The sequence below is a fragment of the Pleurodeles waltl genome, chromosome 6 (assembly GCF_031143425.1).
Source record: "Pleurodeles waltl isolate 20211129_DDA chromosome 6, aPleWal1.hap1.20221129, whole genome shotgun sequence".
NCBI lineage: Eukaryota > Metazoa > Chordata > Amphibia > Caudata > Salamandridae > Pleurodeles > Pleurodeles waltl.
In genome coordinates, this window is record NC_090445.1 from 857,965,424 (window position 1) to 857,981,014 (window position 15,591).

A 15,591-nucleotide genomic window follows, 5' to 3' on the forward strand; every position below is an offset into this window, starting at 1 on the left:
CAACATTGCAATAAAATGGCTGTAGATTTAATATAACTTTGTTTTTTTTTAAATCAAACAAACAAATATATGCAGATCATGTGTATACACAAAGATATATACATATATATATATATATATACACAAGTATCCATATATACAAAATCTATTGCAACCTTGAAGACCAAGAGGAGCGCACTCAAGGATTACTTGGTAAGACCAGAAAGGCAACGGGGAGGCGGGTGGGACCGTGAGGAATCCACAGGTAGCTAATGTATCCACCAGAAAAGTAGTTACCGAAGGTAAGTAACTCGTTCTTCTGATGGATACAACTACCTGTGGATTCCTCACCTAATGAATAGAGTCCCAAAGCAGTACCATGCCCGGTGGTGGGTGCCGAAATGGTCAAACCAAGAAATCCTGCAGCACTGACCGTGCAAAATGGCCGTCCCTTCTGACCTCAGAGTCCAAACAGTAATGTTTCGCAAAAGTGTGAAGGGACGACCAAGTTGCGGCCTTGCAGATGTCGACCACAGGAACACCTCTGGCCAAGGCCGAAGTGGCCGACTTAGCTCTGGTGGAATGAGCTCTAATGCCATCAGGAGGATCCTTCTTTGCCAAAGAATAACAGATTTTAATGCAAAGAACAACCCACCTGGAGAGTGTTCTCTTGTGGACTGCCTTTCCTCTCCTCTTGCCCACGTATCCGATGAACAGCTGATCCTCCAGCCTGAAATCCTTCGTTCTATCAATGAAGAAGCTTAACGCCCTCTTTGGGTCCAAGCGATGTAGTCTCTCTTCCTCCTTAGAAGGATGAGGCGGAGGATAGAACGTGGACAAAGTAATTGTCTGGGCCAAATGGAAAGGTGAAACAACCTTCGGGAGGAAAGCAGCCTTGGTCCTCAACACCACCTTATCCCCATAAAAAGTTGTATAAGGGGGTTTTACCGATAAGGCTTGCAACTCACTCACTCTCCTTGCAGATGTTATAGCCACCAGGAAGACTGTTTTAATAACTAAATGGACCCCATAAGGAAAGTGAGGACCAAGGACAAATCCCATTGAGGCATAACAAATGGTTTTGGAGGATATTTATTTAGAAGACCTTTCAAGAATCTGAGAACAATAGGGGATTTAAATAACGATGGTTGGTCTGGAAGACAAATGAAGGCTGACAAAGCCGACAAATAACCCTTAATGGTAGCCACTGCACAACCTTTCTGCGCTAGAGACAGAGCAAAAGACAAAACGTCCGACAGATGAGCATGTAAGGGATCAATCTGCCTCTCTCCACACCACATAACAAATTTAGACCACCTATTAGCATAGATAGATTTAGTGGAGTGTCGCCTGGCCGCTAATATAACATCCACTACATCAGGCGGGAGAGAGAAGGAACTCAGGTTGCCCCGTTCAATCTCCAGGCATGTAGGTGTAGACTCTGGAGGTTGGGGTGTAAAACCTGCCCCTGCGACTGCGAGAGGAGGTCTGCCCTGAGAGGGAGACGGAGCGGAGGGCACAGCGAGAGTTGGAGAAGGTCGGAGTACCACACCCTCCTTGTCCAATCCGGAGCTATTAAGATGACTTGGGCCCGGTCTTGGCGAATCTTCCTCAACACTCGAGGAATCAAGGGTATGGGGGAAACGCGTAAAGCAACTGGTCGCACCAGGTTATCAGAAACGCGTCCCCCAATGCTTCCTGCACCGGATACTGGAGGCTGCAGAATAACGGACAATGCGCGTTCTCCCGAGTGGCAAACAGATCTATCCGAGGAAACCCCCACATCTGAAAGATTAAACGGAATTGATCTGGATGGAGACGCCACTCGTGGTCGGCCGAGAATTGGCGACAGACTGTCCGCACGTACATTCAAGACCCCGGCCAAATGATTTGCTACCAAGCAAATCTGATGGTCCTTTGCCCAGGACCATAATCGAAGAGCTTCTCTGCAGAGAAGGTACGACCCTACTCCTCCCTGTTTGTTTATGTACCACATCGTGGTAGTATTGTCCGTCAGGACCTGCACCGACTGACCACGAAGGGAAGGGAGGAAGGCCTTGAGAGCCAGACGTACAGCCCGTAACTCTAACAGATTGATATGAAACATCTGTTCCTCCCCACCCTAGAGTGGAAGCATCCGTTATGACCGTGGCCACTGGTGGCAACTGCGCGAACGGCTTTCCTTGTGAAAGATTGTTGCTCGCAATCCACCACTTCAAATCCACAGCAGCATCTCTGGAGATCTTGACCGCACCTTCTAGATCTCCCTTGTGTTGAGACCACTGCCTTCGAAGGCACCACTGAAGAGCCCTCATGTGCCAGCGAGCATGCGTGACCAACAGTATGCAGGAGGCAAACAGACCGAGCAGACGAAGGACCTTGAGGACTGGAACTACCGCTCCATTTCGAAACATTGGAACCAATTCCTGAATATCTTGAACCCGCTGAGGCGGAGGAAAGGTTCAATTCAATGTTGTATCCAGTACTGCCCCTATGAACAGGAGGCGCTGAGAGGGCTCCAGGTGAGATTTGGGCACGTTCACCGAAAAGCCCAGGTCGAACAACAACTGGGTTGTTGACTGCAGATGATGCGACACAAGCTCCGGGGACTTGGCTTTGATCAACCAGTCATCCAAGTAAGGGAATACTGCTATCCCCTTCCTTCTGAGCTCTGCCGCAACCACTGACATCACCTTAGTGAAGACTCGAGGTGCTGAAGTAAGACCAAACGGAAAGACCGCAAACTGATAGTGCTGCGACCCTACCACAAACCGGAGATACTTCCTGTGTGACTTGAGTATCGGAATATGAAAATAAGCGTCCTGCAAGTCGACAGACACCATCCAATCTTCTTTGTTCAACGCCAAAAGCACCTGTGCTAGGGTCAGCATCTTGAACTTTTCCTGATTGAGGAACCAATTCAAGTTCCTCAGATCCAGGATCGGTCTCAACCGACCATCCTTCTTGGGAATCAGGAAGTACCTTGAGTAACAACCTCGACCCCTTTCCTGCTCTGGGACCAACTCCACCGCGCCCTTTGAAAGGAGGACTTGAACCTCCTGTTCTAGCAACAGGAGATGTTCTTCTGAACAATAAGATGGGCGGGGCGGGAGGGGGGGCGGAAACTCCCGAAAGGGAAGGGTGTAGCCTTTTTCCACAATACTGATAACCCAAGTGTCCGTTGTAATAGTCTCCCACTTGTGGAGAAAATGCCGTAATCTTCCCCCTACAGGAGAGGAGTGAGTGGGAAATGGTGGAAGCCTAAGGCTGCTTTCCCTGCTGCACCCCTCCAGAGGACGAGGAAGAGGCAGAGTGCTGCTGAGAGGCTCCTCTGGTGCGGGCCCTACCTCTCCCTCTAAATGATCTATAGGGGTGGGAAGAGGCGGGTTGCTGGAATCTCCCCCGAAAGGAAGAGGAGGAAGAGCCACGCCCAAATCCACGAAACCTTCTGAAAAACCTGGAAGAGGCAGAGGAAGAAGGAGCTTGCAGCCCTAACGATTTGGCTGTGGCCCTGCTCTCTTTAAATCGCTCCAAGGCCGAATCTGCCTTGGCTCCAAACAGTTTGTCCCCATCAAACGGGAGGTCCAATAGGGTCGACTGCACGTCCGCAGAAAACCCTGAATTACGGAGCCAGGCCTGTCTCCTCGCCACCACAGCCGTGCCCATCGCCCTAGCCACCGAGTCGGTCGTGTCCAGCCCAGACTGGATAATCTGGGTTGCGGCAGCCTGGGCGTCCGAGACAACATCCAAGAGTCCCTGGGGAAGCTCCGTAAAAGAAGATGAAATATCATCCATAAGAGCATGGATGTATCTCCCCAGAATGCAAGTTGCATTGGTGGCCTTCAACGCCAAACTGCAAGATGAAAATATTTTCTTGGATTGCGCATCCAGTTTTTTGGAGTCCCTGTCTCCAGGTACCGTTGGGAAAGATCCAGGCGCTGATTTCGATGAACATGAGGCTTGCACCACCAAGCTCTCCGGCGTAGGGTGTCTTGAAAGAAAGCCAGGGTCAGATGGTGCAGCCCGATATCTTCTGGCCACAGCCCTATGAACTGCTGAGGAAGATACAGGCTTCTTCCACACCTCCAACACCGGATCAAGCAAAGCCTCATTAAACGGCAAGAGAGGCTCCGCTGCAGCAGAGGCCGATGCAGCACCTCCGTCAATAAATTCTGCTTCGCCTCTGCCACCGGCAAAGGCAGGTCCAGAAAGTTAGCTGCCTTCCTCACCACCACGTGAAAGGTAGCAGCCTCCTCCGTATACTCCCCTGGAGATGAAAGGTCCCACTCAGGGGAAGTATCCAGCCCACTGGCCGTATCCAGACCATGCAGTCCATCACCAGAGTCCTCAACCTCTCCTTCCTCCAGGACTCGCTGGTACTCCTGCTCTTCCAAAAGACGGAGAGCACGCCTCCTCGAATGTAGTCTCTGCTCAATACACAGAGTCGACATGGCCTCTGCCGAAGTCGAAGATCGACGCCGATCTCCAGAAGCATCCAACGCCGCATCCGGCGCCACAGGCAGCTTCGGCGCCGATGAAGGAGCAGGACGAAGAGATCTTGGAGCCGATGGACCCACCGGAGTCACAGGACGAAATCCCGACGTCGACGGGATGGAAACCTCCGGAGCCAATCCCTCTGAAGCCACCGGAGCGGCCACCGGCGCCGAGCCCACATTCCCAAAAGGGAGAAAGGGCATAAAGGGTGCCGGCCGAAGAGGCGCAGGATCACCCAATGAAAAGGCCAAAGGCCCCGAAGGACCAGCTGGAGCACCTCCTGGAGCCATCTGCTGAAAGATGGTATACATCGCATTCAGAAATGCAGTACTATCGGCTCCAGGGGTGGGGAAAGCCGGATACTGAGGTGCCTGGATCAAAGGCGACCCCAACGCCGGCCTCGACGCCGGAGACATCACAAGAGGCTGCATCACCTCAACCACAGACGCTTGTCCAGGCGAAGTCGGTGACGCCAGAGAGGGTAACGGCGTCGATGGATGCGGCGTGACCGTGGGACTGACCTCCCAAGTCCTCCGACGCCGAGCCGAAGGCGACCTCGAACGAGTCTCCTTGCTGGAATGACGCCGTGAATCTCTACGGCGCCGGGAGTCTCGATGATGCCGATGAGACCTTGGAGAGGAAGACTTTTTGTGATGTTTTTCCTTTCTCTTCGACTTCGCCAGGAATAGCTTAGCCTCACGTTCTTTGAGGGCCTTCGGATTCATGTGCTGACATGAATCGCAAGTCACAACGTCGTGGTCGGAGCTCAAATACCAGAGACAGTCGGAGTGAGGATCTGTAACGGACATCTTGCCCCCACACTCTCGACAGGGCTTGAAACCCGACTTTCTCTGAGACATTGTTACCGCAGAGAAGAACTACGCAGCAGAAAATACAATGTAACTACTAAAGTAACAGTAGCTCCCTTGAAGATAACCGTTTTGAATGCACGGAAAAAAGGGAACAGACGTCGGCGAGGACCTCTTATTGCCTGTATGACGTCCGACGGCGTCGCGTGGGCTAGAGTGACGTCCTCGTCGACGTGCAGATGCTAGGAAGAAGATTTCCGTCGAATGCTGGCGCCATGGGAGTATTCATTAGGTGAGGAATCCACAGGTAGTTGTATCCATCAGAAGCACGTTTACATTTAGTAGCGATAAAAGCAGTTAGGAGTCATGCCTTATTTTAGCAGGACGTTCACAAATCGGGATGAAGTGAGAGCTGGGCGCTAGGAGAAGTAACTACGATTCTAAATAATTACCTTATAAACAGGTGAGATGCTTCACATTTTCACCCGCGAAACACGCTTAAAAAAAAAAGGATAAATGTAATCACTCAGACTAGATTTTAACGCAACTACTGTCATTTCCTTAATAAACGATCTTATTATTAGAAACCAAGACTAGGGTGACAGAACCACAGGATACAGCCCGTCCAGAGTTATTGGCTACAAATCCTTTCCATCGAAATTATAAGTCTTCCTGTGAAGTAAGTCATTATTGCCTCACTTATACAGGAATCTGTTCTTATTACTTGCATTGCAGCAACGAGCAACAGAGGAATGAAAACTGCTAAAATCTTAGGAATGATTAAAGAATATTTGCAAGAAAATTTGTATCCAGAAAAAGTAAAAGAATAAATTTTAAAAAAGAAAGAAAGAAAAAGAAAACCCTAAGAAGGGCAGGAGGAGAAATCAGTCTTTATTTAGTCTTGGGGTCTCTTCAGATGGTTGGGCTCACAATTTCATCTGCATGTTCATCCCCACACTACAGCCCACTTCTGTTACTGCTGGAAAACAATGTCCTTTTCCTGTGACGTTAATAAAACGGAGGACACTGGTCAAGTCACTTGGTGGCTGAAGGTAGTTTTAAATGCACGTCGTGGGTATGTCTATGCAAGACTGTGCCCAACAAAACATGCAGGAATCATGTTATAAGCCCCTCCTTGGTGAACGCATTTTCTTGTTCTTTGGGTCTCTAAACTTGTGGTCACTGAGTTAAGGCTGACAAGGAACTGCAGCTTCAAGCTGGTGGTTTTCTCACATCACATGCAGCTGCAGTCTTGTGGACCGGGCCCACCTGTCCAACACTTGTAGAGACAAAGGGCAACATAACTACAGGACCAGCACCTTGCATGACCTGGTGAGACGGGGAAGAAGTCTCCAAAGTATTACAGCATAGATGCCAGACCACTCAGCCGTATTATTCCAGCACATCCAGAACTAACCCCACCTTTCATGACCTCTTCCCAAAACGCAATGACCTTCAGCGCATATTACTGGTTATTTCAAACTGTTCTCATATTTAATGTATGCCAAACTGAAAACAAATCATTCCTCTACTCATATTAACCCCAACGTATTTATTCATCCCCTTGCCTTGCAGGACCTGATTTTCCACACCACTGCCTGATTCTTACCGCACACCTTGTGTAGTTAACACTCAAAAGCCAAAAATGGATTTAGGCTTTCTAGCTATCGAAAAATAAAGATAAATAAGGGAAATACATTACTGTTCTAAAATACTAGAGCTGCGACAACGATGTTGAGCCTGAACGTCGCGGGGAGGGTTGAATGTTGTGGGACAAGGTTGGGGGAGACAAAGCATTTGCCTGCAACATCAGCTGCCTCCAGTGGAGCAAGTGCACACAGTGTGCCTACAACATCAGCTGCCTCCAGTGGAGCAAGTGCACACAGTGTGCCTACAACATCAGCTGCCTCCAGTGGAGCAAGTGCACACAGTGTGCCTACGGGAAAGATACAAAGGAGGGTGATACATTTGGGAGTTATACGCAAGAGTCCTTACATCTCACAAAATATTGTGTCAAGGTGCCATTTTCATGTGTGTTGTGTCCGCTACCCAGAAGGCTAATTAGAAGATAAAGGCAAGCATGTTTGACAAGAATAAGACAACTGAGACTGCAAGAAAAGGTAAGTCACGCACGCGGGTGAGGCATGGATTTGAACATTCTGAGCAGTGTTACTAAAGTGGTGAGACGATGGTACAATTTTGATGTCAGAACAATGGTAACTGATTGCAAAACAGACTAGAACAGTCTAATTCTGATGCCCACGCACTAGAACTTTTCGGGTCGGATTGGTGTCACATTTTCTCTCCGGTTCCAGTCACACGATTGTAGCAGTTACTTCTCAGTTAACGTGTCGGTGTAAGCGGCAATACTGGTATACAGACACGCACACGGCGCAGGCTATTAAACGTGGGCTGGAAGAAACATGTCTGAGATCCCACCAAATATTGAGAAAATAGGGCGCGGCCTAGATATTAACATCCAAAAACATGCATTTTCAGCAAGGCTATTAGGATTTTTTCTCTTTAACTTTACCACCCAGTTTTTAAGAAAAAAAACACTAGACACTTTAAATCAGTCAAATCCCAGGTCAGCGAGCCCTGCACAGAGCTGTGAACTACCAAAGGAACCTCAGACCCAAATACCATACTTAAGAAAAGAACAAACATACATTTTTCGGCCACAAGATATGCGGTGCAAACATGAGGGCCAGGTTATGAGCAGACATCTTATTGCGGTCCTGTTTCTTTGCTGTCTGGTAGAGAAGTTCGAGAAGCAATCGCAAAAGGTTCCGATTGGCAGGTGGAAGGAGCAAGAAGAGCAGCTGCAGGGCCTCGATCTGCCGCGGTTTGTCTGGTATGGTCGTTTTGTTCCCTTTCTTATCAAACAGCATAAGATCTGGAACGCAAACAGTACAAAGAGAGAGAGCCATTAATCATGCATTCAATTAATGTACTCTTTTCAGTGGCAAATCTAGACTAGGTTTCATCTTCACATCTTTTATAAATGATACACCTAACATGTGAATAACAGCAAATATTTTACACATTAGCATAAGCATGTCAATCTGTAGCTGCTTATTAATAAAATTAAATTAATGATGCATCTACCCCCCTTCCTTAGATTAACCTGTCTTTTTGGCTTCTGACCTCCTGTTTTTGATCCTGTGCTGAACATCGTTTTTGCTCACTATAGGACTCTAGGCACCTTACCACTGCTCACCAGTGCTTAAGTGCAAGTGCTTTCTTTCTAAATTGTATTGGTAATTGGTATATCCTTGATTTGCATATCTGATTTACAAGTAACTCCCTAGTAGAGTGCACCGTGTGCATCCAAGGCCTGTAAATCAAATGCTACTAGTGGGCCTGCAGCACTGATTGTGCCACCGTCATGAGTAGCCCTGTAAACATGTCTCTGCAGTTTTAGGTTTGACGATCTCATTGATTTTATGGCTATATCCAACAAATATAACAATCTCCCACCTACATCCAAAAGGCCGGTGGGGCAAAGTAATTTCAATTCAACAAGAAAGTGAAGAACAGAGGTATTATGAGAAACAAGGGAAGGGGGAAGTCAGAATGCAACCCCCCAGTGACCTGGGGACATGAATGGCAGTGGTGGCAGGCCTCTTGCAATGAACCCCCATCTAATTATGTCTGACCTCTGTCACTATGCATTAGGCAAAGAATATGCAAGTATAATGGGCACATCAATTCCCAGAATTCGTCCGAGAGATAACAAATACAAGGCCCCCATGTCTTGTCAAGTCGTGGCAACGACTGTCACAGCAGTTGTCAGTTTCTCCAGTCCCACAGTTTATGGAACTCGTCTGTGAAAGTTGGGGTTGAATCAGATCCCCATAGAGAAATCAAAAGCTGTTTAGCAGCCCCTAGCTCCAGCGAAATGGCACAGCCTGGAGTAGACTTAAGAGGATATGCTTCTAAGTTCGGAAGTCCCAATAGAAAATAGCTAGGAAATTGGGGAATTTCTTTGTCACAGATCTCATCTATCGCTTTTAGGACATCCTGCCAGAAGAAACTGATTATGGGACACTGCCACAGTATATAAAGCTACCTGTCTGTCCACAAAATCTCCAGCATGCACTGTCACTTCCCGCCTTCCAGCCAGCAATCCTTGCTGTGTGTACTACCAATCGTGGGCTATCTCAAGGAACAGTTCCTTACTAGATGTGTTACGTGCTGAGACGTGAGCGCACTGCAGTAGATCACGTCACTTGCGATCCATAAAGGTGTGTTCACATTCCGTCTCCCACTCACGTCATGGAGATGTTTTGGTCAGCTGTGGTGATGTGATCTGAAAAGCATGCATATTAGACAGAAGTTGTTCATCAGAAGTGCAGGTGAGCAGCCACTTCTCATACTGGGTAAGGGGTCTACTGGCACGGGGGCAAGTCGAGTCCGGGGATACCCAGTGCTGAACAGCTAAGGATTGCCTGTGCGCCATTGTAGGCAGCCCATAACGTGACTGAAGCTGGGTGAAGTCCATAAGTCCGTCAGTGTTGAAGAGGTTGCCTATTCTCCTCCTGCCACATATTATAGGAAAGGTAAGTCAGGAAGGGTGGAAAGGCGAGGTTCCCTTTTATTAGTGTCTGGGGAAAGGTAGGTGTAGAAAGGGCCCTACATGTTTGTACATGATCTTATACCCCCATTGTAGCTCGCAGTACAGGGGAGATGTACACTCCGGGCAGGCGGGCGGTCCGCTATTGGTAACCATGGCACCTTCCAAATGTTCACACCTGCCACCACCTGATCAATAAAGCACCAATGTTTTTCAGTGCTCGAGTGGGACCATTCCATCATGTAGCGCAACTGGGCAGCTTGATAACAGCTCATGAGATGGGGGACTCCCAATCCTCCCTCTGCCTATATTAAGGAAGCCTGCACTTTTGCCATCCTCACCTTCTTGCCCTCCCAAAGGAACTCCCAAAAAAGAGACTGCGACGTATCCAACGTCTGAGGGGGGAGGCTGTAGAGGCAATGTCTGCATTACATAATATCTTGGGCAAAGGTGTCATTTTGACCGCAGCCAAACCAAGCTCAGCCAAGAGAGGCCATAAACCTTCCCCTTAGACAAGTTAGAGCTAGCACTCAGCAGGAGCATAGCACAGTTGTGTTCTGTTATGGATGCAGGTGTGGGGTATATCTTAGGCCCAAATGTATCACCCCACGTTTCGCCAGGTGAATGGGAAGGTGGTCTCTGGCAAGGTTCTATCAACTATGGGCACTGTGAAGCTCAGAATGGACGATTCATGTAAATTAGTTTTAAAACCAGTTAACTCCCCAAAACTCGCCAGTTCCTCCAAGACCACTGGCAGAGACCTGCAGTGTTGATAAAAGAAACAGCAAGTCATCTACATAGAGCGCAAGTTTGTGCGCCATGCTCCCCATAGTTATGCTTGATATACACGGATGACTTTGTATCCGTTCAGGAAAAGGCTCCATGTATAGGGCAAATGACAGTGGTGATAGGGGGCAGCCGTGACGTGTGTCCCTAGCGATGGAAAAGTGTCAAGACAAGGTTCTGTTAACTCATACCATAGCCTTGGGTGATGCATAGCTTCATAAAACCCACTTGCAGAACCACTGCCCCAATCCACATTGGGCCAGTACTGCACAAAGGTATGGCCAGTGTACTTGATCAAATGCCTTCTCCGCGTCAATGGACAGGAGGAGGGCAGGCACACAGGAGCGCTGTGTCTTGTCCAGGAGGAGGCAAAGAAGTCTGGTTCTGTCACTACAAATCCTTTCAGGGATAAGCCCAGTTTAGTCTGGGTCCACCAACCCCCCCTGCATGTAAGGGGCAAGCTTGTTGGCCAAAATGCTCGAAAATATCCTTGGATCCACATTTAAAAGTGATATGGGACAATATGAGGAGCAACACCGGGGGTCCCTTCCCCAGTTTGGGAATAACCACAATCACTGCCAGTTGCATTGTGGGAGTAAGTGAGCCAGTGACACCAATATCATTATGCAGCCTTGCCAATATGGGGGCCAAAAGCGTCCTAAATGCTTTATAAAATTCCACACTCTACCCATCGTGACCAGGAGCCTTACGTGTGCGCAGTTTTAAACTACCAGCTCGACCTAGCAAGTGCACACACCTGCCAGGCCAAAACCTTCCCTTTTACTGCATGTAAGTCACCCCTAAGGTAGGCCCAAGGCAGCCCCATGGGCAGGGCACAATGTATTTAAAAGGTAGCACATGTACTGGTGTGTTTTATATCTCCTGATAGTGAAATACTGCTACATTCGGTTTTTCACTATTGCAAAGGCCTATCTCTCCCATAGGGTAACATGGGGACTACCTTGAATTATCTTTTAAGTGCAATTTCCCATTGAAAGCAGAAAGAGATATGGAGCTTGGGGTCTCTGAACTTATAATTCAAAAATACATCTGTTGAAGTTGTGTTTTTTAGATTATAAGTTTGAACATGCCACTTTTAGAAAGTAGACATTTTCTGGCTTAACCATTCTGTGCATGTCTGGCTGTGGAATACACGTCTGGGTCATGATGACAGTTGGGCAGTTTGAGTTCACTCTAGACAGTCACGCAAAGGGAGCTGAGGTGTGCCCTGCATATCCTGATGGGTCTTACTGGGATAGGGTGGGGGAAGGAGCTGACACATGCACCTGAATAGCGCTGTGTCTATCCTTAGACAAAACAGTCTCCAACCCCCTGGAGTGTGTCGGGGGCTAGGGCAGGAAAGGCAGGGTCTTGTGCACTACAAAGACTATCCTTTGAAGTTTACCTACTTCAAAGGCAGAAATGAGTATAAGTATTGGACCTGTGGGACCACAACTTTAGAACACTTCTGGACTGAGGATATTCTGCCAGGAAGAAGAGCTAGATGCCATAGAAGGGACTGTCACTCTGCTGCTTTGTTGTGCTGCCCTGTTGCTTCTGTCCTGGGAATGAAAGGACTGGGCTTTGCTTTCTAAATCCTGCTTTCAAAGGTTCTCCAAGGCCTTGAACTGAGCTTGCCTCCTGTTAGAAGTCTCAGGGACATCAAATATTTCATCTGCCAGTGCCTGGGCACTTCTACTGAGAGTCCTGACGTGCCAAGTGGTGCCAACTACAGTCCCTGGGCCCTTGGAAGTGTAAGCTGGTGACTTGATGGAGAAAATCCACACACCAGCACACTGCTGCAGAAAAATCGACACAGCGACTGTCCCGCGGCTGAAGAATCAATGCAGCGCTTGTCTCGCGGCTGCAGAATTGACAGAGCGGCAGTTTCACAGCAGTGTCACCAACACAGCACATCTAGATTTTCCACGCATCGTCCCCGCACCGTCAATTTCTCACTGACCCCCGCACTGCAGTAGGAACCAAGGCTGCATGTCCGGAAATCGATGTATCGCCTCTCCTGCTAGAAAATAATCAATGCATCACCTCTCCTACCAGAAAAGAATCAACGCATCACCTCCCCTGCCAGTAAGGAACCAATGCATCACCTCTCCTGAGGGGAAAGAATTGACGCATCACCTCCCTTGCGCAGTAAAGAACCGACGCATTGCTTTGCTTTTCAATGCCTCACCTTCCCTGCGGCATGCTTCGTCTTTGATGCATCCCAGGTACTTTGTGCTAAAAAGATACAACCATTGATTCTTATGGATTAAAACTCCTTTCCGCATTTTTGAAAGTGATATCTTTACTTGTGCATGTTAGATTCTTATCATTTAGATCTTGTTTGATTCGGATAAATACTGGCTATGTTTCTAAGTTGGTGTGTAGTCCTTTTGTAGTGTTTTCACTGTGATGTGTGTACAAATACTTTACACATTGACTCCGAGATAAGCCTGACTGCTCGTTCCAAGCAGGTGACAGCAGGGATTACCTTAGCTGTGTGGCTCCCTTACCCTGACTAGAGTGAGGGTCCCTACTTGGACAGGGTGCAAACCACTGCCAACTAGAGACCTCGTTTCCAACATCCTGTTTGCAGAATAATTTTTATACTCTATCTTATTTTCTTTCCTGCTTTGTAAAGAGGCCGTTTTGACCTTTTCGCTGTTGGAGTGCCTGTCTACTTCCTATGCCTGGAATAGCTTTTTTCAACTTTCCCTGACGTCTCCCAAGCTTGGGCACCTCACCAGGTAAATTACCTGCTTCAACTTTAAAGTGGGGATAAATGGGTAGCATAAATCTTATCGCAAAAATGCCCACTTCATTAAGGCACATAAATAGGACTCTAAGGAAGTGGACTACACTGATATCGTGGGGCCTCCATAAAGATGTCTAACAGAGCCAATATCGACCCATTTATGCAGCAGCAAATTATATTCCAGAGTTCTCCATCTACTGAAAGATGGCGGGCCTGCATGTGAAGCCCACAGCGGATGCTGGTTTTGGAAATTAACTAAAATAGGTATGAACTCTTCCTTAACCATAACTAGCTCTTTTACATTCACAATCAATTCACTAGGGCCCAAGAACGCAGCAACGCCAAGCACTGTTTGTGGTCCTTTCGAACCCAGGAACAAGGAAGAAATGGAAACTTAATGCAAATTCAATCTTTCCTTGCTGCATTGACAGACTATGATAAATCAGTCAAGGCTTACTCTTGAAGGGTGCAGCAGCCAGATTCATCAATGTCCTTCACTGGTTCATCTCCTACTTCTCCAACCGACACCAGGTTATCCATCTGGCCACTTCTATGTCACAAAAAATTCCTTATCAAGTGTGGAGTCCTACAGGGTTTCATATGGTCTCCTGTCATCTTCAACTTTTACACAGTGCTCTACTCACACATAACAGCATCAAGCCTCACCAATTGGCAGATGATACACAACTCCACTTGAAAGTCTCCTCTGCTTCAGAAATCCAGTGCCTCAGACACTGCCTGCACATCACCCAGATCTGGATGTCCAGCTCGTACCCAGCCCAGAAAAATCCGTCTTCTTTTTTTGCTATGAGCCACATATAAGAAACGCTACAAACCTGACCGAATGACATGAACTAATATGACTTCGAAACCCAACTCTCATCAATTTCAAAATCACATGGATTCACAGTGGACACCAAACTCGCATACTCAGTGGTGATAACGTGTACTCAACAGTCTCTTAAACACAACATGGCACCCCGAGGCACATCCTGTACGCTGCAGCATGTCTCATTCAGTGCCTGAAAAAATATGATCACATCACCCCCATCCTGATGGAACTCCATTGGCTACCTTTACCAGCCTCCACCATCTTTGAAACCAAGTGCATCATTTACAAAGCCATTCCAACCAGCACCCCACCGCTTATCTTGCAGTTGAAACTCACCATGTTTGGGGAAAACCCAAAACCCGGACACCAGCAGTCTGCAGACTAAGACATGCAATTAAGAAAAAAAACAAGACAACAGGCCTTTTATATCTATGCAGCTAGGATCTATAACAACATCCCTGTATCCATTAGGACTGACCAACACTGTTCCAAGTTAGAAAAGAGTTGAACACTCAACTCTTTAAAGAAAACTTAATTACAACTCATTAACAATTCACAAACTAGCTTCTTCTCCCATTACTCATGACCTTAAGCTTGCCTTCGACCATGTACAGTGCTCTGCTGCCTTTTGGCTAGGTTAATGCTACATAAATATGAATACATAAATACAAACAAAAATGGCAGACAGTAAACTGAAAGTCCAGTCGAACATAGTATGCATTTGTGCATTGTAAGGGTCAATAGTGTAGCAGAATTAAACAGACTTCCAGCTAGTTAATTTTCAACCAAGAAATAACATACAGAGATGATATGACTCCTCCAACGTCCAGGCAATGCTGATGCAAACCAGATGCACAGTGAACCATTGATTATTTGCATGACCTCGGGCATTCAACAGCCTTCAATAGCTCACAGTCTCTCTTCTGATGGTGCAGAAGCACGTAAGCCGGTCAAGCAAAATACACAGGAGGAGCAGATGCGGTTAACGGAACAAAAAGAAACACTGGAGTATGGCAAGGCTAAGGCTATCCACTATTGGCAATTAAGATTCCTCCTCCTGAGACATCTCCTTGCCCATAGGCACACTGACAATGGGGTACTTTCTTTCTAGATGAACCAGAGATTAGTAACAACTTTGCTCCCCGACTGTGATGGTCTTGGGTTGGGGCTGTTTTGGACCTTGCCCCATACTTACCTTAACTCCAGAAGAACAATTCTGTAAGTCTTACTAAGTCCCCGAATGCAGTAAATGTTTCTTTACCCGTAGGATTACATTAGAGTACCCGATGCTGAAAAGAATCTCTGCATTGGGACGCCCCAGTGTCTTCCGAAGTGACCTTTTGGTGCTGCTTTGGACCTT

The 15,591-nt window shown here is 47.4% G+C and overlaps 1 protein-coding gene across 5 annotated transcripts in view; it reads right to left on the minus strand.

The window, feature by feature from the left end:
- The window catches only part of ARHGAP19 (Rho GTPase activating protein 19), a 223,159-nt gene that overhangs the window by 87,038 nt on the left and 120,530 nt on the right, over positions 1-15,591 (minus strand). For all 5 annotated transcript variants that reach the window (XM_069239608.1, XM_069239607.1, XM_069239606.1 and 2 more), the window contains exon 5: positions 7,952-8,178. In XM_069239608.1, the coding sequence (XP_069095709.1) occupies positions 7,952-8,178 (227 nt within the window). The remainder of the gene's footprint in view (positions 1-7,951; positions 8,179-15,591) is intronic.